This window comes from Protopterus annectens, chromosome 1.part0 (assembly GCF_019279795.1).
Source record: "Protopterus annectens isolate FY-2018-M chromosome 1.part0, PAN1.0, whole genome shotgun sequence".
NCBI lineage: Eukaryota > Metazoa > Chordata > Ceratodontiformes > Protopteridae > Protopterus > Protopterus annectens.
In genome coordinates, this window is record NC_056725.1 from 1,289,737,718 (window position 1) to 1,289,762,042 (window position 24,325).

A 24,325-nucleotide genomic window follows, 5' to 3' on the forward strand; every position below is an offset into this window, starting at 1 on the left:
GGTTGTGGCTGACCAAGTTTGCAGATGACTGCAAACTGGATGCAATTATTGAATCTCCAAATTACATCAGTATACTCCAGAAGGGTCTTACACAGACCAATGACTGGTGTCTTAGTCATGGTCTCAAACTGAATTCAAAGAAATGCATCATCATTCCTTCAGCACAAACAATGTCCCTTCACACTAGCAAATCAACAATAATACCCTAACTACTCATAAAGTTGTAAGAGACTTGGGATCACAAGATGACCATGACCTTAACTTCGGACACCATTTTTCTACTGTAACAAGGAAGGCTTTCTGCATAGTACACTTGATTAATAATGGCATCGCCTTGAGAGCACAAGAGGTTATAACCCCTCTATATTCGGCACTAATCCGACCAATAGTTGAGTATAATGCCCCATTCAGCATGTACTGTCCAAAGCACCTGCAGCTATTGGAGAAACCTTAGATTTGTCTAACAAAGAAGATCAAGGGAGTCCAGCATGTGCCATACACAGACCAATTAAAGTCCCTGTCACTTTACTCTGTATCATATAGATTTCTTAGTGGAGACTTATGCCTGGCTTGCAGAGCAATCTCAGACCGAAACCTAATGAACTCGTTGCATATCTGTAAATCAAACGGGAGTAGCGCCACCTGTTCCAGGACCTAAATATGGCTTGCAACTTAAATAGGACATGCTTGAGGGATATAGTGATCTCCCAGTGACTGCTGCATCTTTGGAATAGGTTATCTATTCATGTGAAACAGAGCACTTCTAAGAAACTGTTCAAAAGGAACCTGGACAAGTAGATGGGGCACCATAAATTCTTACTAGAAATAGTACCCACAACCCTCTTGGGCATGGGCAGCCATTACTAAATGCAGTCTTGGGTATTAATGAACATTTCTATGGTATTACATTGGGATGAAATGGCTAGGCTTGAAATGACCTCTGGGTCTATAGCCTAGTCATCTCCTATGATCTTCTAGGATCCCCATCCAAGTGAAGCAGAGTTTCTCCCTAACCCAATTCAAGTGTAACTTTGACAGTTGGATGGGGAATGGGAAATTCACCCCTGGTTTGGCAACTGTGTCTCTAATGGACACAGACAACCTGTAAATGGTTCATCTCCCAGGGCCCTGCTTGTAAATGTTTCACCTCACAACCCCATGCTTACACTTATCAAGGGTACCAGAACTTGTCAGAGATTTGGGAAGCACAGCTAGGCTTAAAAAGGCCCATGTGGTTGTTAGCCTAGCATACATCTATGGACCTAATTAGATATACTGAAATGAAGAGAAGTGCAGGATCTCAAATTTGGAATTATGGAGTTGTTGAGAACAAACATCCAAATGATCACCAAACTGTCTCACTGTCAAATAAACTATACATTCATTCCAACTGAAAGTGAAAGTGTAGAAATTAAGAAAGACAAACTATAAACAAACTATAGCAAATTAGATATAGTGCCTCACAAAAGCTGTTGCAAAAGTCTTACAGACCTTGTAGAAAAAAAACTGAAGGTACATCAAAATGTCCACCTCAGAGAAAACAATAAATAAAAAATGAAAGCACAACAGTTGCAAATTAAATAGCATCAAATGGTTAAAAATATCCTTTAAGAAATATAAAGAGTAAAACCAGTTAACACACTAATTAAACAAGAAAGAGAACTAAAGTGAGAAAAGAATATTGTTCACAGTGGAAGGAAGCAGAAAATTTGTATCTCTATACCTATGAAAGTATATCTTTATATAGATGGACGTACACACACACACACACACACACACACACACACACACACACACACACACACACACACACACACACACACACACACACACACACACACACACACACACACACACTCTGATGAAATGTATGTGTGTATTTTTGTATGTGTTTTGCTGTCTCTCTATAGAAAAAAAGAAAAAAAAAAATATATATATATATATATATATATATATATATATATATATATATATAGAGAGAGAGAGAGAGAGAGAGAGAGAGAGACATTCAAAACACTGAGATGAAATACCCACAACTCCAGAAGACTGACTGCTCAGAACACCGACAGATCACTATGGGTAAGTAACTGCTTGGCCAACATGTTGACTTTGCCCCTTACCTCCACGGTAGTGCAGTCATGGAGCTGGTATATTTAGTTAGGGGCAGTGTGGGGGGGGGATCCCCCCACATGAGTGGGTTTTCTTTTCTTCGGTGTTAGTGTGTTTGCAGGATTGGGTGAGCAGTTACTTACCTGTAGTGATCTGTCAGTGTTCCGAATGGTCAGTCTCCTGGAGTTTCGGGTTTTTTATCATCGTGTTTTGAAAGTCGGGTAAGTGGGATTTTGGTCTACTGAAGTAGACCCATCTCTGTACATATATATATGTAAGTGTTGTAGGTGTAATCAAAGAATGAAAGTATTAAATGGAAAAATTCTGATGTAAAAATATTGAAATTCAAAATATCTCAAAAAAATAAAAATAAAAAAAAAGTAAATAAATAAATGACACCTTCTTTTTTCAAGGAAATCCACAAGCACCACCCGCACGTCTGCTACTTTTATGTACCATCTCCGAGATTACACAACATCAAGGAAAAGACAAATTCCCAATCACTACTGTACCAGGATCTCACACAAAGTAATGCCAGCACACTGCTTATGCCAGCATATTATCAAATGTTTGACTATGTAGAGTTGTCCTGTAGATGCTTATCTGAAAAAACAAAGAGTAAAAAGGTCACACAGACAAACCACTCAGTAAAAACTGCAAGAAGGACCCAGCCACACTAGCACTAGTGGTAGTTAAGGGCAATTCAGAGACATGCAAATTAGCCAATAATGACATTTACAAACTTCTGTAGTACTTCCTTGGTCTTCTGAGTAGGAGATAGCTGCCCACTTCACCCTTGTCTCTCTCTCTCTCTCTCTCCCTCTCTCCCTCAACACTTTGTTATCTTTTCTGTCTCCCTCTTTTTTCTTCTTCCACTCATTTATTTCATGCCTTACTCTGATATATATCCCATGCTATGTCTACTTTGTTCATATATATTATTTTTTCATCAGAAACATTATAATATATGATGTTATGATAGTGTACCAGGATGTTTCTTACCTACTTTTCTGACTGAGTTCTTTCACTTCTACTTACAATTGTGTTCACTGATGCTTGATATCATCCTGACTTGTCCATCTCTTCATACTTGCTCTTACATTGTTCACTTCCCTTGGGGGGGGACTACAAGTCCAGTAGCTGTTTCATTACATATACAAATTGAGGCTTAATAAACAAAGTTGCCTCATCAACTAACATATGCACAGCTTCTTACCATGTATAAAACTATCCAGCATCCATCTACCTGTCCAATGCTAAAAAAAATCTACACAGCTATGTTCTCATTTGGTCATTGTGATCCAGTGACCAAACCCTCCTGTCTGTCTACAAACCTATCAAATCTGATGGGCATTGTTTATACTCGTACAAGGTTGCTAAAGCCTGAAGGTCCTTACCTTTATCCATCAGGCCAATACCCTCCCTCCCATTTTTAAAAAACACTCTGAAAGACTTCCTAGCTAAAATCTGGCCCTGTTCTTGCTCAAAATCAGGATAAACTGTATCCCTAAATGTGACCAAGCATCTTTTTGTTCCTTATATCTCCTTACGCTTCCTTCTTCACTTACTTTCTTACTTCTATCTAATTCTCTTCCCTGACTTTCTGTCTAAATATGCCATTAGCCTGTTTTTCCCTTACTTCATATTGCAGTTCCTGTTTGTAACTTACCTTTCATTTCTTTACAAACTGTCTAAAATTTGTATAAATATTAAATGATTATCACATAACGTGTATCAATTCTTAACCAATATTTTTATATTATGTCCAACTTGTCATAATTATTTAAGCTGCACGTTTTTGTTTTATTTTTGAAAATTGTAAAATTATTGTTCTTAAAATGTTTTGTAACCTGAAATGAACTTTCAGAGTCATACAAGGGGTCCTGTAACAGGCAATAAACTGATAAATTATTTTGTTTAATGTGATTTGAACTTTGTAAGTTCAACTTGTGTTTCTCTGGTAATCTGTCTAGAGGTGATATGAAACTTTACAAATAAGGGTCTCAAGGCATGGAAGGCCTAAGCCCAGGTAATGGGAGAGTGCTTTCTGGGTGTTTAAATAAGGTTTCAGTGATTACACTTATATAGATGCCTTCCAAATGCAGGAGTGCCTCAAGATAGGGCAACTTGTTGTTTAGACTTCTGGCATTGAGCAGAGCCACCTAAATTTGATCCTGTTTTGCTATTGATATGTTTGCAATGTTGGAAAGTTCATTAACTAAACTTTGTCTAAAAAAGATATTATGGTTGCAGCAAAGGCTTTAGCCAATATGTGGCAGTCTTTGAATGAGAGATATAGGCCATCCTCTGCAAAGCAATTGGAACTGTCAAGCAAATCAAACCGTGCTGACACATACTGCATTTTCCTGGAATAACACCAATTATTTAACTAATAGTTGAAGCCAATTCATATTTTCTTTGTACCTAGGTATCATTCATGTTGAAGAGTAGATTCAATATCAGTGTTGCCTGAATTTGGGACATTTTTAGAGAGCTCATACATGTTTCTCTGCATCCCTCAGAGTTTTTCACCCTTGCCACTCTGTTAAATTTTTAACAACAGAAGAATAGTTTAGCAGTGTGGGACTATCTCTCTTTATGTGCTGGAATTTTTGTTTCACATAACTTTGACAAGACCAGTATCTACAGCACACACATTATATGATACCTAATTTTTTTGTGATACACAACTTAAGTGCTGATTTATAGACCTGGTCTGAATCCTAAGTCAGTAAGTCAGGTGTTCTTTGATTGATAAGACTGACTCAAAAAAAAAAAAAAAAAAAGAGGAGAATCCTGTTATCCTGCCTTTCCACCCCTAACTACCCAGCTTTCCTTCAAACTCACATTTTTATTACTAACCATCCACAACTCAATTTACTCACTTTACCCTTCCCTTAAAGTCACAAAACCTTTCATAACTAAATCATCACAGCAACACACTCAGAATATTCCCTACGCACAATAACACATAAACATTTCAAATATACTGCAGTTTTCAACCACTGCAAAACACAAACACATACTCTTTTTAGTAACATTATATAACCTTGTCTGTTCTTAAAGAGCAAGTATTCCAAACTGAACAGTGCTCATTAATCTATTAATTACTACCACAGTACTGTCTTTTTCATATGTAACATCTTTCCATCCCATCTTCCTCTTACTTAGCTCCTCCTTTACATTTACACAAGGCACTGATGACTACAGTAACAAATTACCTCACTGTATACAAACTGCACTTACATTCACCTTATTAATGTTACCAACGTGAAACTCTTTCAAACTCAGCCTACACTACCCACACTGTCACAAGCCAAATCCAACTGTTTTCCTTCCGCTCATATCCTGCCATGCATCATACTTCATTGTGGGTACAGTCACCCTAACCCTGGTTTAGAAAACATCTTAACCTACTCACATTCCAAACCACACAGCAAAGCTCACTTAAAACTTCTTCATATCAATTTAAGAAATATGCAGAATAAACTCACAGACCTACTTGCATGAATTTCTGACCCAAGCATTCTGTTTGTGACTGAAACTTGGCTAAAATCAGAAACCAAAGATGAAGTTATACTCCCTCCAGGTTACAGTATGTACTGAAAGGAATGGCAATAAATGAGGTAAGGGAGTCATTTTTAGTCCCTACCACTATACCATCCCCTAGTTCAATAATGCTGAGCTAATTATCTCCTTCCTCAAACATAATAACCATAAAAGCATCTTTGTCATTGTTCTATACATCCCCCCAGGGAATAATATCCCTACAGCTGAAGATACTCTCCCTGGTAGTTAGCAATATCTCCCAGGAAACAATTATTTTAGCTGGCTTTAATAAAGACTGAAATTTAATCACCATGAACAGATCTCAATACTCAATAAACATACATGGATTCACACAAGTTGATATTACCCCTACCAGGTATAATGAAATGCATATTAATAGACTGGATTCTATTATCTGATCCTCATAAAATGACATCCACTGGCACTCTCTCAGACACACTTTGTGACCATCTACCAACGTGTGCCTTAAGGTGCCCCATATGTATCCCAAAACAACATCACTCTAACACGGTCCTCAACATCACAACATTTGATAAACGAGCTTTCAAACCTACCATAAAATTGTTTAACTAAAATATAATGACATGCCTACTATTAGATGATGTGACACTGGAATTTAATCCAGTCTTTCTCAATATACTCAACAAAATGGCCCCCATGAGGAAAAAAGTGAGTAAGAATAAATCCTTCCTCATGATTAATGCAATTAACTAAAGAATTATTTCATAAAGCGATGAAGACTGGAGATCTTGGCTAAAACAGAAAATACAAGAGAACCACCAGATATTCAGGCAACCCTGAAACCTCACTAAAAGGAAAGTTACCAAAACAACCCTAAAGCTTTCTGTGCCTCCATGAATAAGCTTCTATACCTTGGCAGAGCAAAGCAAACTATCCCCATCCCTATCCTTTCCGCAGAAGCTATTCCCACTGGTTTCATCACTCTCTTCTTCCAAACTGTTGTCAAACTCATTAAAACCAGCAGCAATACTAACCATCCTAGATATCTGCACATTGACACCTACAACAGTTTGTTCACTCTAAAATCTATCCACCCATCGACATTAAACATGTTTATGCAAATTAAAACACAACACCTTAACCATAGATACCCCCCAGCAGAGTACTTTACAGTAATTGCAAATGCATTACCTACTCAGTACCCATATTACTCAACAGATCAATTCCAGAAAATTACATTTCAGCTATCTAGAAAAAAATCTTGCATCCTGTCCTAATACAGAGAAGCACACTGTAGAGCTATCAAGATACAGACCAATTCCTGTCTTTCCATCTCTTTCAAAAATCTTTAAAATACATTTACTTTCAAACTGTTCCAATACCACACAGATAACAGTATTACCACTTCTATCAAAGTTGGCTTTAGACCAAATCACAGCACAACGGCCCTCTTGGTCTTTATCACTGCCATGAACTTTAATAGAAACAATGGCAAAATGGTTTCTTCAGGATTCTTGGATCTGAAAAATGCTTTTGATACTGTCTTAGATGATAAACTGTCGAAATAGTACTGTTTATAGGTCTCTCACGTTTCAGTTCCAGTGGTTCAACAGATACTTAACCAGCAGGCACCAAGCTGTAAAGTAGCAATCAGTTTTATTTTCCTTTCTTTCTGTCATTCTTGGGGTACCTCAAAGATCTTTCTTAGGATCTCTACTATTTAATATCTTCATAAATGACCTCTAAAAGATTCCATGCATGCATCCCTCATTCAGTATGCAGATGTCTCAGCTCTCATCTGTGCAGCTGACAATCTGTCTCAACTCCAAACAATTACCCAGGAGTCCTTCCCTTCTGCTGAAGCTTAACTGGGTAGCTACCAACTTCTGTTGAATCCTAAAAAGGAACAACTGCTTATTTTTACCACTAAACCTAACTCAGACATGAATCTGGACTTCAAAAATCAACCCACAGATTCAAAGGGTTATACATAATATGTTGCTAGGTGTTACTGCAGACAAAAAGCTAAAATTTGATCTGAATATACATGAAGTAATCAAAAAGCACATCAAAAAACTTGAAACATTATGTCAAACAAGGACTTTGCTGAACGTAGTAGAACAATTACAGTATCTGCCAATCTACTACCAGAACTACTTCTTGCTTCCCTATTGTTGTAAATCTCCATAGTGACCAAATCTCCAAGCTACAACAATACACCAAAAGTGCTAGTTTTGCTTATAACCTTCCTTATAGGGTCCATCACTACACTGCTATCAATAAATGTAGCTATAACTACCTCATCACCTCAGCTACCCACGGCTAGTTGTTGTACACAGTCTAACAGATCTCCCAGCATAAAAAGTATCCTTTAGACCTACCTATCCCTCAGAAGCCTCCACTCAATGAACAAAGCCTTATATCCACTGACAAAGATAGTAACTCAGCAGGGGAAGCTCTCTGTTGTATTCATATTCCCTAAAGTATGAAATCCACTACCTCTAAGATAAGACTCAATAACAACCTGCCGCTTTTAAAGATCACACAAAAGATCATCTGAAGGACTCATGTGAGTCTTGCTCTTCACCAGGATAACTCTAACAAAAACAACCCTTTTTTGTGCCCTAGAAGTTATTTTTAGGGGTATATTTTAATGGTTGTATGTAAGGTAAAGCATGGTTGGTTAGGCATTTACAGGCTGCCTCTGTCCATTAGAGACATAGGTGCCAGACCAAGGGTGAAATTCCAATTTCCCATCCACTGGTCCAGTTTACTTGAATATGGTTAGGGAAGAGGTCAACTTTACCTGGATGGGAAGCCTGTTGCAGAGAAGGGGCATTCTCTGATTCACGTACCTATCTGTCCAACAAGTCCTTGATCAGGGTTTAAGTGTCTGGATCAAGTATTTCTTATAAGGAAATAGTCCATCAGAGTGGAATCCAAGGATGACTTCTATGCCAGGTATAGATAGCCCATCAACAATCTGTAGGAGGGAGAGTATAGGGTCAGGGCTTTGAACTCCCACTTTAATACAGGTATCTGTGTGTTTCATCATGCATATCAATATTTACAGCTGTTCCACCACAAAAACTTGTATATAATATATTCCATTTTAACATGATATTGTGATTGTATCAGTCTGATTGTACAACTGTGAATGCATTCATCTATTTGATATGCTGTTTATTATGTTCCAACATAATGTGACACAGGGTTATTGAAGTTACCCTGCATTATGTCTCTAATATACTACTGAAACCTTACTTTAAATTTACTTTTAGCCTAACCTATGCAGGACAGACTCCAGGAGCATCAAAAAACATAGATGATGCAATCTGAAATGCAAATGACTGGTTGTATGAAAAGCAGTCATATTAAATTTAGGAAAGGTAAAAAAAATGTAAGCACAGATAGAACAGTCACCACAGGGAATGGTACCCCTGCGGGTAGGAAACTCAAACAAAGAAAGAGGAGGTTGACAAAAATAATTGTAGTTTAATACATCACTCAGATTTTTCTCTCTACAGTATTGACAAAATGGGAATCTTCAACGTCATCACAAAGCTTAGTATCACAGTACAAAATGCCTTGACATCTTTTAAAAACATCACTTCAGGGTTTAACAGTTTGGACTATTTAGATGTTGAAATAGTACTTTGACTAACAAAGTAAATCCATGATTTATTTCTGCATAGATGTACAGCTGTGATTTTGAATTATTATTAATGTTATCACACAAAACACTAAAAGAACCTCTATAGAGATATTTACCACAGTCCAATAGGCTTTCAATACATCGTCTTTATTATAACCACTATTAATAAGAATGGAATGTTCTGTTTAGTCTTATGTAAAATTAATTTTCTAAATCTACAAAGTCTTCTAATTTTTGAAATTCACTATAAGGAAGAAAATATATCAAATATGCAGGATGATAAATACTACAAAAATGTAATCTGGTGGTAGGTTTTTAGTATAATTTAGTACTAATTGTGGTTAATACTAAATTGTTAATTGTGGCTTAGTGTGGTATTCAACATATTGTATTGCCTAATATTTATTGGTACTAAGATTTCTCAATAAATGCATTGTTAGGTGACTGCTACTACTAATAGAATGTTCTATAAATGTGCTTTTCATTGCTTATACCTTATGAAGTATGTCTGTGGTGAAAACATAACCAGGACCTATGACTGGATGGGTGTTTAAGAAAGTAGGCCATTATATGGATGATGAAGGGTAACATAACTTTCCAGATATGATCATTGCTATAAAAGTATCGCTGCACATCAAAATATTTATGCATTTATGTTTGTTTACTGGGTAGGTGGATTGGGTTAAGGACTCTTTCAGCCATGACTTGGGCAGAAGGCAACTATAGCAAAATGACAGTTTTAAATCTAATCTAAATGGCAATGCTCAGATCTGCTCTGAGCTAAAACAGAATGGCATTAAATATACTGATCCGAAGGATTTTGCCAATATCCTGGCAGATCGATTCAGTGCCAACTTCACCCTCTCACCCCTAAATGGCCCATCTCAATACGGAAGATTGGCAAATTCGAGTAATAAGAGCCACACAGGTACAAAAGGCACTGTGTAAAGCCAAGAATACAGCATCCATGGGACCAGATGACATCCCGGGCTGTGTACTACATGAACTACAATATGAACTGGCACCTCACCTAAGTGTCATGTTTAATCATAGCCTCACCTCAGGGTTTTTGCCCACTGAGTGGAGAGCTACAGTTATCTCCCAATCCCACAAGGGGGATCCACCTTGATCCCCGGAAACTACCGCCCCATCAGTCTGACAAGCCTTATCTGCAAGGCCATGGAGCATATTATCATGGAACTTATAAACAAAGACATTGGCAACCTTCAAACACTGGACCCCACCCAGTTTGGGTTTGTGAAGGGCTGATCTTGTCTCCTGAACCTGATTGACTTTTTTGAATCAGTCTCCAGAGCCATGGACAAGACCTTGCCAAGGCCTTTGACACTATCCCCCACTCTGGAATCATAGATAAACTTACTAAGTTGGGCATTAATCCCTATGTCACCCAATGGGTTGCTAAATGGCTTACTGATAGAACCCACACTGTAAAAGTAGCCGACTCCAAATCCAGCTCCAGACAAGTGAGTGGAGTACCTCAGGGTTCAGTCCTGGGGCCGCTCTTGTTTGGCATCTACTTCTCTGAAGTACAGGTCAACACTAAGGGACTGTGGCTAACAAAGTTTGCAGATGACTGCAAACTGGGAGCCATAATTGAATTCCCAAATGATGTGGATACTCTACAAAAGGGCCTTACAGAAACAGATGCTTGGTGCCAGAGCCATGGGCTCAAGCTCAATGCCAAGAAATGTATTGTTATCCCTTTGGGAAAAACATGTATCCATGAATTACCATATAGGTGGCAGTACACTAAACACAGAAAGTGTGATAAGAGACTTAGGGACACAGATGGACAGTGGTCTCACCTTCGATAACCACATAGCCACAACAGTCAGGAAATCCTTCTATGGCACACCTCATCACGAAGGGCTTTTCATCCAGAAAAGGAGGTCATTGTCCCACTGTACTCATCCCTCATTAGACCCATTATAGACCTCTCATAGCGCCCCATTTGGTATGTACCCTCTCAAGACATCTGCAACAACTGGAAAGGCCTCAGAAATACCTCACTAAAAGAAGATCACAGGCCTAAAGCAGATGCCCACGCTGACGACTTAAAAAAAAACTCAGCTATATCCCGTGCATATTGTCTACTCAGAGGCAATCTCTGCTTAACATACAAGGCCATGTCAAACCCAGAGCTGTTGGACATGCTACACTTAAAGAAATCCCAATCGCCCAGGGATCTAAACCTTGTCATCACAATAAACAAAACATGCTGAGGATAGGTTCCCTGACCAGAGACTCCCCCACTCTGGAATAGATTGCCCATACATGTCAAGCAAAGTGCCTCTTTGGACCTCTTCAAGAGGAACCTTGACGATTGGATGGGAGAAAGGAAATTCACCCCAGAGATCACGTCAGTGCCTGCTGCCAGCAGGTAGCAGGAAAGCAATAAATGGAAGAGAAATAGCCAGGGAATGTTTTATGGTTAGTTGTATAGGCCCTAGGGCTAATAGCCTAGTACCAACCTATGAACCTATGAACCTATAAATTAAAAAATTGGGTACTTCACAATCAACTGCATATTGAAGAATGCATTTTTTGAAGGTCAGTGTAACAGTTTTCAGAGAGTTTCTTACAGTGCAGCATATTGCAATGACTTTTTATTATCCATTTCAGAAGTTTCTATATATGATTTAAAACGATAAATGTTAAAATACATACAGAGTTGTGTATTTGCATGAAATATATGATCATAATGACTATAGATGACATTTAGGCTAAATGAATTATTAGCTGATTATATAACTAGTATCTCAAATGCAGAAACATTTACATAAATCTCTAAATATGTCTCTTGCCAGCTTTTTCTTCAGTATGGTGAATTGAGTTTCCTCTGTAATTTCAAGCATAGTACATCCAGCCAAAAATCTGAGCATCTAATTAGCATAATATTTGAATATCAAGCAGCACATAACTATTTGAGCTTATAAGATGTGTGTCCTCTTGCTTTAAATTATAGATGCAGTTGGTATGTCTGTCATGTCGTGTGGTTTTCTATATACTGGACAGCATCAGAAAGGCACATGGGATGAGGAGAAATTCAAAAAGTTTTGTGAAGTGATAAATCAAGTTTGAAAATAGAGATATAACTCCAAAACTAGTTCCATGGCATGTAGGTATAAATCAGGACTGAGAATAAAATATACCTCCAAAAAGGGAGATTTGAGAGGTCTGCTGCCAAACTGTGATGCCAGTAAGGTGACACTTTGAAATCAGTTATATTTGTAATGCAGCTTTCACTAAGGTGCATTTTGGAAGTCTGCAGCAGGTATATAATTTTGCTACATGAACAGTATGTTGCACATTCCTTCACATTTTTAAAATGTACATAAATGATAAGCTAATGTCATTTTCTGCATTGCATTTGTTTCAAAAATCCCTTCCATTTTTAGAAAATTCTGCTGAAAAGAAATCTGTAGACATGTTTCATTAAAACTGCAAAATACCGTGGTAAAAACAGGAATGGAAGTCATATGTCCTAGGTCATATTCCATTTATCAACTGGTTTCATTTGTTAAATATACTTTATTTTAATGTTTTTACTATTTTCAGGTCAAGGATGACCCGGGTTCAAGCTTTAATGAGGAGAACTTGATGCATACAACTTTGGATGTGTTTATTGCAGGCACAGAAACCACTTCCACGACATTACGTTGGGCTTTACTTTTCATGCTCATTTATCCAGCTATACAGAGTAAGTCTGGAGTATAAAGATGGATTGTGCAAATCTGAATTACTAATATAACAATATCATACTTTGTTCTATTATCCACTGCATCATAAAGGTGTTTGAAGAGGTCTTTCACATTTAATAATAGAAACATGGACACCTTTAATATATTAACAGCAGAAAGGTTTTACAAAGGAAACATTTTGCCTTAATAGTTAATTTGAATATGTCTAGTTATGTGAAAATTTTTATTAATATAAGTTTTAGAAGCAGGTATCTATCATCCTTCTGTCCACTGTGACTAGGAAAATCCTATCTCCTTTTGTCAATTTTTTTCTTCCTGGATATTGCCATCCTGGGACAATGACAGGCGGAGACCAAAGCTGAGATTATAGTTGTTATACAGTTAGAGTTAGAAGGTTTTTATTATTTCCTTACAGACTCCTTCTGTTTGCTGGTAAATATTGTGCAGTGCATTTTATACATGTATGGCTTCTGTGCAAGTAAGTGCTTTAGTCCACTCTCACAACAACATAGCTACATGGGTGACATGGCACTGGTCATTCATTCTTATCCCTCTCCTGCTGCCTCTTCCAGTGCCTTGGACAGTGGTTAAATTTAGGTCATCTGGGACATAGTCAAACACTAAGCCAAAAGCTTCACACTGCAGAGTTAAGTTGGAGAGAGAAAGTTTTTAATGCAATATCATGGATCCCTGTCAGTTCTGTGAATTACATTCCTTTAAATACCACATTAAATATAAAACAATGTCCCAAACAGGATTTGAACAATTCCAAAAATATAACATTTCTCCCTTGATGAGTCTACCTACATAGCACAGAGAAACTGAGCCCTTACTGGTTTGATTAGCAGCCCCAGCACTGGAAGATCCAGACAGGGAGGGATAGATGTGAAGGTGCATGCATGCTCATGTCTCTTAGGTACCCAGTGAGCACAAAGTAAAGTGCAATTTATCCAGTGTAGACTGGGGAAAGCGCTTCCCATGCTTGTGGGAAGGGACAGAGCTAATTACTGTAATTTCCCTCTAATAGGTGAGGGACTCCTAGCGTGGATAGCTCTCTGTATGTGCCCCTTTCACTCTGCATGCTGGGCATTTGTGGAGAATAGTGGACCTAAGTGAAAAAAAATCTGAAACCTCCCCTGATGAATATATGAATGATGTCCCCCAGTCGACCCATACCTGTATAAAGTGGAATGAATGGGGCAGTCGGCTGGTAGGGATCTAATGGTCAACAGGCAGTGGGGACAAACAGTCTCAAAACAAAACAATTTCTCCATTGATAATTAATTACTCTTCACCGTGACTCTTAAATAGAAACTGATAATAGTGGTCAAGGGTGACGTCTCCTGATGCTGCCAGATGAATTCCCCAGAGCTCTGAATTATGATGTGTTTTTAATATATTTTTGTTATCATATCATTTCAGTCCAAATATGTGGACATTACACTCTCAAATGATTAAAAATCTGGAATAACCACAACATTATATCAAGGTTTTTCAGTTTTGGAGTGTTAATTAAAGCTGATAACTCTTGATTTGCTTTTGGTATCTAACTGAATCCTCTTATGACTGTTTAATTTTGCAGTCAGAATGTATAATTCTTAAGTTAGTTTATTTATAGGAAAGCACATTTCATAATACTGAGGATCACTTGCAAGTTGGAGGTTCAACCCTCAAGTATCTAGTATAAAGATAGTATGAACGTTAATTGATTTAACATCTAGAAATCGATTTTGCTTTGTTTTAACAGTAAGGGTAATACCAGATTATATGGGGCAAGTCTACATGAACAAAAACAGAAAACTAGAACTGGGAGGAGCCAATGATTTTATAGCAAAGGATTGTATTCTCTAGCATTTCAGTTATGAAACTTAACTTTTATGAAAGACATCTGTTCATTGTTTTATATATATATATATATATATATATATATATATATATATATATATATATATATATATATATATATATATATATATATATATAGAGGTAAGTTAATATTATTCTGTAGGTGTCACAATGACACTGAATTGTGTTTGTTGTTGACAGTGGAGATGATGACAAACATGCAACAAGATGTAGGAAATTATTTGAACAACAAAGGGGCAGCAAAAGTTGCTGAACAAGTTTTTGTCCTTCATCGATATTGTATTTATGGATAACTACCATTACATGAAAGACTGTGTGCTTTATTTTTAAGGATGTTCTAAGTACTGTAAAATCTGTAAATATATATTTTTCTTTTTCAAATAAGTATGAGGTACTATGTAGCCTGATGATATTAGAATTATATGGCAGCATGTTTTAGATGCTTATGACAGCAAATGATTAGTCAGAAGTACCGAATATAAGTGCGTTAAACTCATTCAATATGCAACAGTCTTTAAATATACCTTTGAAATAAACAGAAAGGTATGTCTTTCAAAACAAAGCTGCCTGAAATAAGATTTCAGTAAGACACAGTCCTTTTCTCCTGGTATATAACCAAAAACAATAGATAACTGTATTCTTACAAAGTTCATTCAACAGACAGTTGTCTTTGGCATTGGTTATTAAGAGTGTAATTGATTTTTCAAACATTGCTTTGCTTATGTAGGTTGAAGCCCTTTGCAAGCATCTGTACATAAATACACGCACAGACATAGACACACGAACACACACACACACACACACACACACACACACACACACACACACACACACACACACACACACACACACACACACACACACACACACACACACTGCTCTCCTATAGATGCAGTTTTCAGTAAGAAACAAGAGGTTCTAGGAGAATTTTACTTGATAGCAACTTAGCCATAGGCCACCAAACAACAGATCTTGAAGGGACCTCAGCTTTTAACTAATTTCTATCCTCAGCAAGTAATTCCATGAGGCTTTTCAGAACTGGGTTATCACTCCTCACCTTGTCCTAAATCTGTCATGCAGAGAGGGCTAGGGTTTTCTAAACTTGCCTGTAAATACATTTCCATTACATCCTAGTGCTTTGATGAGTCTAGCCTTAACCTTTTAATGCCTTAATGCTTCTGGAAATTCAGGCAATTCAACTTTAACTCCTTCTTTCTTGGGTAGTTCTAGAAGTGGAGTTCAGTAAAGAGGTTTTGACCTTCCCCCACTGCTGTGCAATCTCAGCATTAGTATTTATAATATTCCAAGAAGGGTTTGTTTCCTGCAAAAGTATTTGTTTTAGCTATGTACTCTTTTTTTTCTATTTATTTTTATTTATTTATTTTACATTTGTTAACCGGGGGTGTCTGACTGAGCCGAAAAGGCCCTTTTTCAGCAGAGGCCCGAGGAGAAAAGCTCCACAAAGAAAAATTACAGACACATTTAGTTATTTAGACATGATCAGTATACACACAAATTACAAGAGACATGTTTTTACAGTGGTATGCGGCACATAAACAGTTACAGTGGAGATAACAAAAAAAATATATTAATTTTAAAAATAAAGGTAATTAATAGATTTGTGGTGTACAGCTGAAATTTGGAACATAGGTACAATACATACATAGTACACAGGTACAGTACATACATTGTAGATTAGCCAGTGTTTGTGAGTAAGATTGAAAACTATTATCAAGTGCTCTAGATATAGTATGTATATGTCATCCACTTTCACTAGCCTGGGGAGCAATCATGGCACTGCCAACTTTGCTTGAGATGTTGCCTGATGAGGTCTTTAAAGGAGGCTTTGGATGATGTGTTTTGAATGCTAGTAGGGACAGAGTTCCATTTTTTAGCTACTGAACTATTATATAGTGCATCTCCAAAGCTATTGTAGCTGTTGGTGACTTCTAGTAGTAGTTTTCTTGATGATCTAAGAGGCCTTTTGGCTGAGTGATGTTGTACTAGGTTTTTGAAGGCAGGACACATATTGGGGAGGTAATAGATAGAATAACAGAGGCAGAGCTGATTGTAGGTTAGGAGGTTGGGCAGTTCAAGCCAGTGGAGCTGTCTCAAAGCAGTACAGTTCTATATGAGCAATTTGCAGCAAAGCAGGCAATTCTTTTATAGCAGGCTTCCATTTTGCTTAGTTCAGTTTTGTTGAGATTAGTCAGAATGGAAGATGCATAGAGTAGGGTGGATAGAAGTTAGGAGCGAGCAATGGCTGATCTTGTGTTGTTGGTAAGAAATGGTTTGATACGGTAGAGTGACCCCAGTTTGGCATGTACTTTTTTAATAGTTAAGTTGAGATGACTATCACATTTTAGGTGGGAGTCTATGGTCATTCCCAATAGCTTAGCCTGTGCCACTGGAGCAATTGGAGTAGCATTTGTGGAGTAGATAGTGAATTGACTGTGATCAGTGTTTTTGTTAGAACTGGTTATAATCATAAGCTGAGTTTTCTTTGGATTGAGGATAAGTTGGGCTTTGGTAAGGTAGTTTTCAACGTCAGAGAATGCTAGTTGAGTTGTTTGCAGGAGGGTGGGAATGTTTTGTGCAGCACAGATTAAGGTAGTGTCATCTGCATACTGAATTATAGATGCATGCTGTGTGGAGGTATGGAGGTAATTTGTGAAGACTGTGAATAGTAGTGGTCCTAAGATAGAACCCAGTGGGACACCTATAGTTATGGGCAGCTGAGGAGAGAGAGAATGTTCCCATTTCACAGCTTGGTACCTGTCAGTTAAGTAGCTTTGGAACCAGGTAAGATTGGTATTTGACAGATGATATTGGTTTAGTTTGTTTAGCAGGATTTAGTGTGAGACTGTGTCAAATGCTTTGGACATATCCAAAAAAGATTTGACACTTGTAGGCCTTCATTTTTGAGATGGTTTACTGTGTCTGTGAAGCAGAGGAGGGCTGTAGTGGTACTATGGGCAGGTCTGAAACCATGCTGAGTAGGTGACAGGATGTTGCTGTCTAGGAGATAGTTTAGCATCTGGGTATGGATGCATTTTTCTAGGATTTTGGCCAGGGGGGAGAGTAAAGCAATGGGTCTGTAGTTATTAAGTTCAGTGGAGGTCCCGCCTTTATGTATGGGTGTAACATAGGATATTTTCCAGAGTTTGGGCACATAGTTTTCAACAATTGATCTGTTTATGAGAGTGGAGACTGGGATAGCAATAGCATCTGCTGTAAGTTTCAAGAAATAGCTGGGGAGTAGGTCAGCTGCTGTTGATGAGATTTTTAGTTTGGAGAGCATGCTTTTGATTGAAGTGGTGGAAACTGTTTTGAGGGTAAAGCTTGTATTAGAGTTATTTGTGTTGGCGGGCTAGTGAGGAAGGAACTGTCCTGTGATACTAAGGATAGAATTGAGTTCACAAAGTGGGAGTTGAATTGTGTTTCGATGGGAACTTTGGTGTCAGGGGTGGTTGGTTTGGGGGTAGCCTTTTGGGTGGATTTTAGTAGCTGGTTTACATTTTTCCAAAATTTTTGAGGGTTGTGTTGGTATTTAGTTTGTAATGTTGTGTAGTAGGATTTTTTGTCCAGCCTGATGCATTTTTTTGCATGGTTGCGTAGTTCTTGGTACTTAGTTAGGCTTTGTGTTTCTTTGTTTTTTTGATAGTAAAGCCAGGCAGTGTCTCTAGACCTGAGGATTTGTTTGGTTTCTTTATTAAGCCAGGGGTTTGTAGAGGTTCTAACCTTGATTTTGCTCAATGGAGCGACAGTGTCTAGGTATTGTAGAAATGTTTTGTTGAAATATGCTACAGCCTGGTCAAGTGGGAGGGGTTTTAGGGGGGTCCAGTCACAGTTACAGAGTAAAGTGTTGAGGACCTCAGGAGAGAATTGTTTTGTGTTTCTAGTGGATATATAGTTAGTGGTTTTGCATATGCTTGTTCTACTATGTATAAAGTATATTATGTTGTGGTCACTTAAGGTGTCTGGGAAACTGTCTGTGTGTGGGTACAATGTGGGGTTGTTAGTTAGGACCCAGTCAAGGATGGATTCCCTTTTAGATTTTTTATGACATCTAGTTGGAATTTGGACTAGCTGCTGGTATCAATGGAGATTTATTAGATTACTTGGTGGTTCTGATATACAGGTGAACCAATCTAGGTTGAAGTCCCCCAGAATAAGGGTTTCTTGTGAGTATGTGAAAGAACACCAGGATAAGAAGTCTTCAAGGCTAGCAGGTGTATTACCAGGTGGAATATAGATCACAATTGTGGTGATGACCTTTATAGGCTGAAGTTGAAGTTGTGAGATAAGTATGTCCCAATTATTGGGGGAAGGGTAGGAGTTTGGTAATTGACAGACAGTTAAGTTGGACTTGTACAGTAAGGCAGTTTCACCCCCTTTACGAAGTGGTCTGTCTTGTCTAATGATATTGTAGCCAGTAGGGAGAACTTCTGAGTTAGCTATATTTTTATTTAGCCAGGTTTCTGTTAAAGCAACTATGTCTGGGGAGTAGTGTGCTATTGTGACCTGGAGTTCAGGTATTTTATTTTTGATATTTCTAATATTAATATTTAGCATTAAAAGATGGTTGGTTTTGCTGCTGTTGTTGATTTGCCCAGGGATGAAGAAAGTGGGGGTGTTATGTTCTGACATTTGTGTTGGAGCAGTTTGTGTTGGACAGGATGGATTTGGGCCTGGGTTGGGGTGGATATCCCCACTTATGGTGAGCCTGGAGTTAAAATGGTTATACAGATGTTGGAGTTTGGTGAGGAGTGTGAGAAAGTATTGTGTTTTTTTGGAGTAGGAATGAGAGCATATGTGTTTAGTTCTGAACTGGTCCGTTATGTAGTTCTTGAATAACTGTGGGCAGATATTATTATAATGTGTGGTGTTTGTATACGAGAGTGCATAATGTAATGTTGTGCTACTAAGTTCAGGGATATTGCTACAGTGATAACTTGTGGTGTTGTAAAGAATTTTGAGAAGACAGATTAGACTTAGTTGTGTGATAGTCATGGTTATAAAGTTTAAGTTGTTTCTAGGTGGGGAGGCCTGAATAGGAATTATAGGGTTGCACTATATGTGGATGGGGAAGTAGTGTGGGTGATGTAAACAAATGCCTAGTGGGAATGAGAGTGATTGGGAGTATTTTGTGTGGAGCAAGTTGGTGTGGTATAATGTGATATGACTTGAAGAGCTGTGATTGGTGGAGGTGATGTGAGGGTGAGCTGTGGGTGTGGCTGTGATTACTATAAATGTACAGGTAGTGGGGGTGGGAGGGAATAGAGGGCAGGGCAGGGGAGTGGAGAGAGCCCGAGCATTAGAGAGGGTGAACGGAGCGGGGCAGAGCCAACCAAGACAAGAGAAAAAATTAAGTATTACTTTACAAATCTGAACACTTTAAACAAATTCCTGAGGTCTAATGGCTTACCGGCAAGCAGAATGTAATTGCTGAAGAGCACTTGTGTCCTGGTGGGAGACTAGAAATTTAAAGATGGCTCCATGCTCAGCAGGATTCTAATATAGACTTTGTATTGGGGGAGGGAGATAGCACAAGGGGTGTAAACCAGGTGGAATGCAAAGAAACCAGAGAGGCAATCAGTGGAAATCAGTGAAGGCCTCAGAGGGGGTAAGTAATAATTCAAACTATCTGTAAAGTGAAGGAGAGAAGAGACAGCAAAGTTTATTAAGATTGGGAGTGTGTCTTCACTTTGACTTGCTGATGAGTAACCAGTTTTTGCAGTGATTAGAGTAGGGAGATACATTAGCAATAAAGGGGAATGTATAGAGATGCAAATAAACAGGTGGGCCTCCAAGTGATATAAACTAAGGCAGAAAGCACACTGAGAGGGCTGCTTGATGGTTAATTTAGTCACAGGGATGTGAGTTAAATGTATACTGTCTATTGGACAGTTAGGATTACTGTACTAGCAGGGGGGTGGGGAGGACACAAGGCGACAACAGTCAGTTTTATTAGCAAGCTGAGAACTACTAAGAAATACTGTTAATGTAATTGCTTCACTCTCATAAAACATACAAGTAGAATGCCTGGGTGGACTGACCCTGCTCTTGAGGCTCAAAATCTATATCCTTGTTTAGTTTGCAGTACTGATTCCTTCTTATACTGTATGGGTGGAGTATCAGACTATAGTCTGATAGTTCAATGCAATGGATCGTATGTATGAGAGTTGAGAATATAATCATGCACATGAGCATGTGAATGGGTATGCACACACAGACACAAATACACACACACACACACACACACACACACACACACACACACACACACACACACACACACACACACACATAGACACAAAACAGCAGATAGAAAAGTGGCTACTGGGGGGTACAATCTGAAAACAGTTTCTATTTCATTGTTGCTGTGTCCCACTAAAACGTATTCTCTTGGCAGACTTTGAACATAAAGTGTCAGTTCATGAATCTTCCTCTTCATCAAGAACGTCAGAGCCAAGGCTTAACAAAAATTAAGGGCTTCCTATCCAGCTTACAGCAAATCTGCTGTTGGGGTCCCTTCTTTACAAACTGCTTAAATTACACCCACTCCCTTTTTGACAGCCACGCTGTCAGCCCAACATTCTTAGGACAACCTAAAGTAAGTCCCTCCAAACAGTTTATCATCCATTCATTCCCTTAATAAACTTGCTTGTAGTGACCATAAATTTTCAGTGCTCACCCCCTAACTTTCTGAATCACTTTCTGCCTCTCTGAAAAGTAATGAATCATGGTATATTTTGAAAACAAACTAAATTATCTACCAAATGTAAATGCTGCCTTCATAATATTGTTCTATAACTTCCCTGATTCCTTCTGCTTGTACTCCTAAACTACCCCTAAAAGCAGAAATCGTACAGATGAAAATGTTAAAGTCTCCCAAGACCCCCCCCTAAAAAAAAGAGATTATAATAACAGGATGTATAACAAAAGGTATTTCTCCTCTTATTTTCTCATCTAGGTGTTTAACCTTAATATCACAAATGGAAGGGTTCTATATATGGTATGGAAGTGTTCTATATACAGTATGGAAGGGCTCTACATACGGTATGGAAGGGTCATGCATATGGTATGGAAGGGTTCTACTTATGGTATGGAATTTCTTATGCCCACATCACCTGACTTTGAGAATCATTACTTTTTTTCAAATGGATAATTGTGATAATGTAGAATATCACAAGAGGAATTAGGCTACTATTACTCCTGTATCTCTATATATAATATTTCAAATATTTTATTATACATTTTACTGCTTTGTTACTGTATTTCAAATACTTAAGATATTCCTTACTATGCTGTGTGACCTATACTGTGTTATTACTAGAAAGGCTCACCCAGACTCTGCTACTTTGCTGTGAGGGAAAGGTTAGTTTGATTTTTATTTGTTGTATTTTGTATTACTTTATTGCCTTTTTCTATTTTGAATACTGTGATTTGTTTTCTTTGCATTGTGTTTTACTTGTATTCTGCTTTTAACCGCATATTAAAACTTGAAAAGGGACCACAGCTCTGTCTCTTGTGAGTCAGGCAGAAATCATTTTTCTCACACTCCCACCTAGTTACTGTTGTGTGCTTAAACACCACTGTCTTTCTAGTTGCCTGCCTCTTATGTTAATTTGGCCATATATCTCATTTCCTCTCTGCTTTTAGTGGCTTGTGTCAGTAAGCACAAAATGATCATTTTGTGAAATCACTCCCTTTCAACTATTTAAATTTATTGGCCATCCTACTGTATTCCATAGTACCAGAATACAAAAGTTACCACCCCTTTCAATCTATCTTGCTGTTTTAAAATAGTGACTCTCCACTAAAACTTAACTTTTTAGACAGGTAAAACTTAAGTTACCTACTTTCACATCTAATTCCTCTAGTGCACACTGCAGTGTTTAGGATAAACCATTTTTTTCATCTTGCCTTTAAGCATCTATTGCAAGACCACCAGTTATTGGAGAGCCCACATTCAGCCTCTCAGTAGTCATCTTGGGATTAGTGCTTCTGTTTTCTCCTGGTGAGTGAAGGAGTGCAGTTACATTATTTCCTGGAGACTGCTGATCACCAGAAAGCTGAATAACTGCTTTACAGGTGACAGCTTGGAATCTGTGCTTATATTCTGATCCTGGTGAGAGTAGAAGCAGAATGCATTGATTCCTGACTGTTTCTGGATGGAGTCCCTGTGACTAGCATTTGCTCTAAAACCTGCTGGAAAGCACTAGGAAGACGTAAACTGATACAAGTACTCAACTCTCCTTGTTAATAAGAAGAAATTAATTGTAGGCACTAAACAGCCTATAATTGCAAAGTACCTCGCCAAGTACCTCGCCAAGTTAAGGGAAAACAGCTCCTGTACTTTACAAAAAAAAAAGCACCCGACCAGGCATGTCCAAGGGTCAGCTTCCAGTGATTTCTGCTGTCCACCTGGTGAATATGTGCATTCTGGGGCAATGCAACAATTGCCTCATGTACACAGACAACCCTCTCCTCCTATTACCCAACGCTACAACATGCAAGAGATGCACTTACATAGCCAAACTGGAAGCAAAGCTCTCTCCAGCCAAGATTGTGCTAGACAATCAAGAGGAGAAGGTTAACACCCACGCTACACCTCAAGCAACACATAGCCCTTCAAAACCTTCAACACCAACACCCATGCATAGCAACACTAAATCGACATATTCAGAGGCCCTTAATATTAACCTGCCCAAGCAACAAGGACCTCTGAAGCTGAAACACAAACAAACAACAATCACAACCAAAGTATCACATAGCTCACAACACCAGTGTGCCACCCGACAACAGCCCCTAAGGCAAGACAACATACCCAACACGACAAAACCACCACCGTAACAGGTACAAGTATGCAAAATCTGAAGGTAATGCTACTCAATGCTAGAAGTCTAAACCTCAAAATGCACTCTCTCAAGGCAGTCCTAAAAATGGAGAACATTGATATCTGTGCAGTAACTGAGACCTGGTTCAAGGCTCCAGAGAGCAACCCTGCAATGCCAGGCTACAACTCTTACCACACTTTTTGGCCACCAAACCAGAACCAAAACACTAAAGGTGGAGGAGTGTCCATATTCACCAAGGATATTCACACCTCCAGGCTAGTTGCCCAACACAATGCATCTGAAATTCTTCAGGTGCAACTAACACTAGGTAAGACTGCAATCCAAATTGTAGCTTGCTACAAATCTCCCACCATGCCCCAAGATTCTCACTACACCTTTCCAAACATACTGGAAAATATTAAGATACATCCAAAAACCCTAATACTGGGTGATTTCAACTACCCTGCCATTAACTGGGAAAACTACTTGTGTACCAATACCTTTGCCCAACAGTTCTTGGAATTCATAAATTTCAATGCCCTGGATAAACTAATCCATAGTCCCACCAGGGCTCCAATATTCTGGACCTGGTCATTACC

At 38.3% G+C, this 24,325-nt stretch overlaps 1 protein-coding gene across 2 annotated transcripts in view; it reads left to right on the forward strand.

Moving 5' to 3' along the window:
* LOC122797642 (cytochrome P450 2D20-like) overlaps positions 1–24,325 on the forward strand; it is a 487,724-nt gene that overhangs the window by 341,869 nt on the left and 121,530 nt on the right. For both annotated transcript variants that reach the window (XM_044066188.1, XM_044066192.1), the window contains exon 6: positions 12,875–13,016. In XM_044066188.1, coding sequence (XP_043922123.1) covers positions 12,875–13,016 — 142 coding nt within the window. The remainder of the gene's footprint in view (positions 1–12,874; positions 13,017–24,325) is intronic.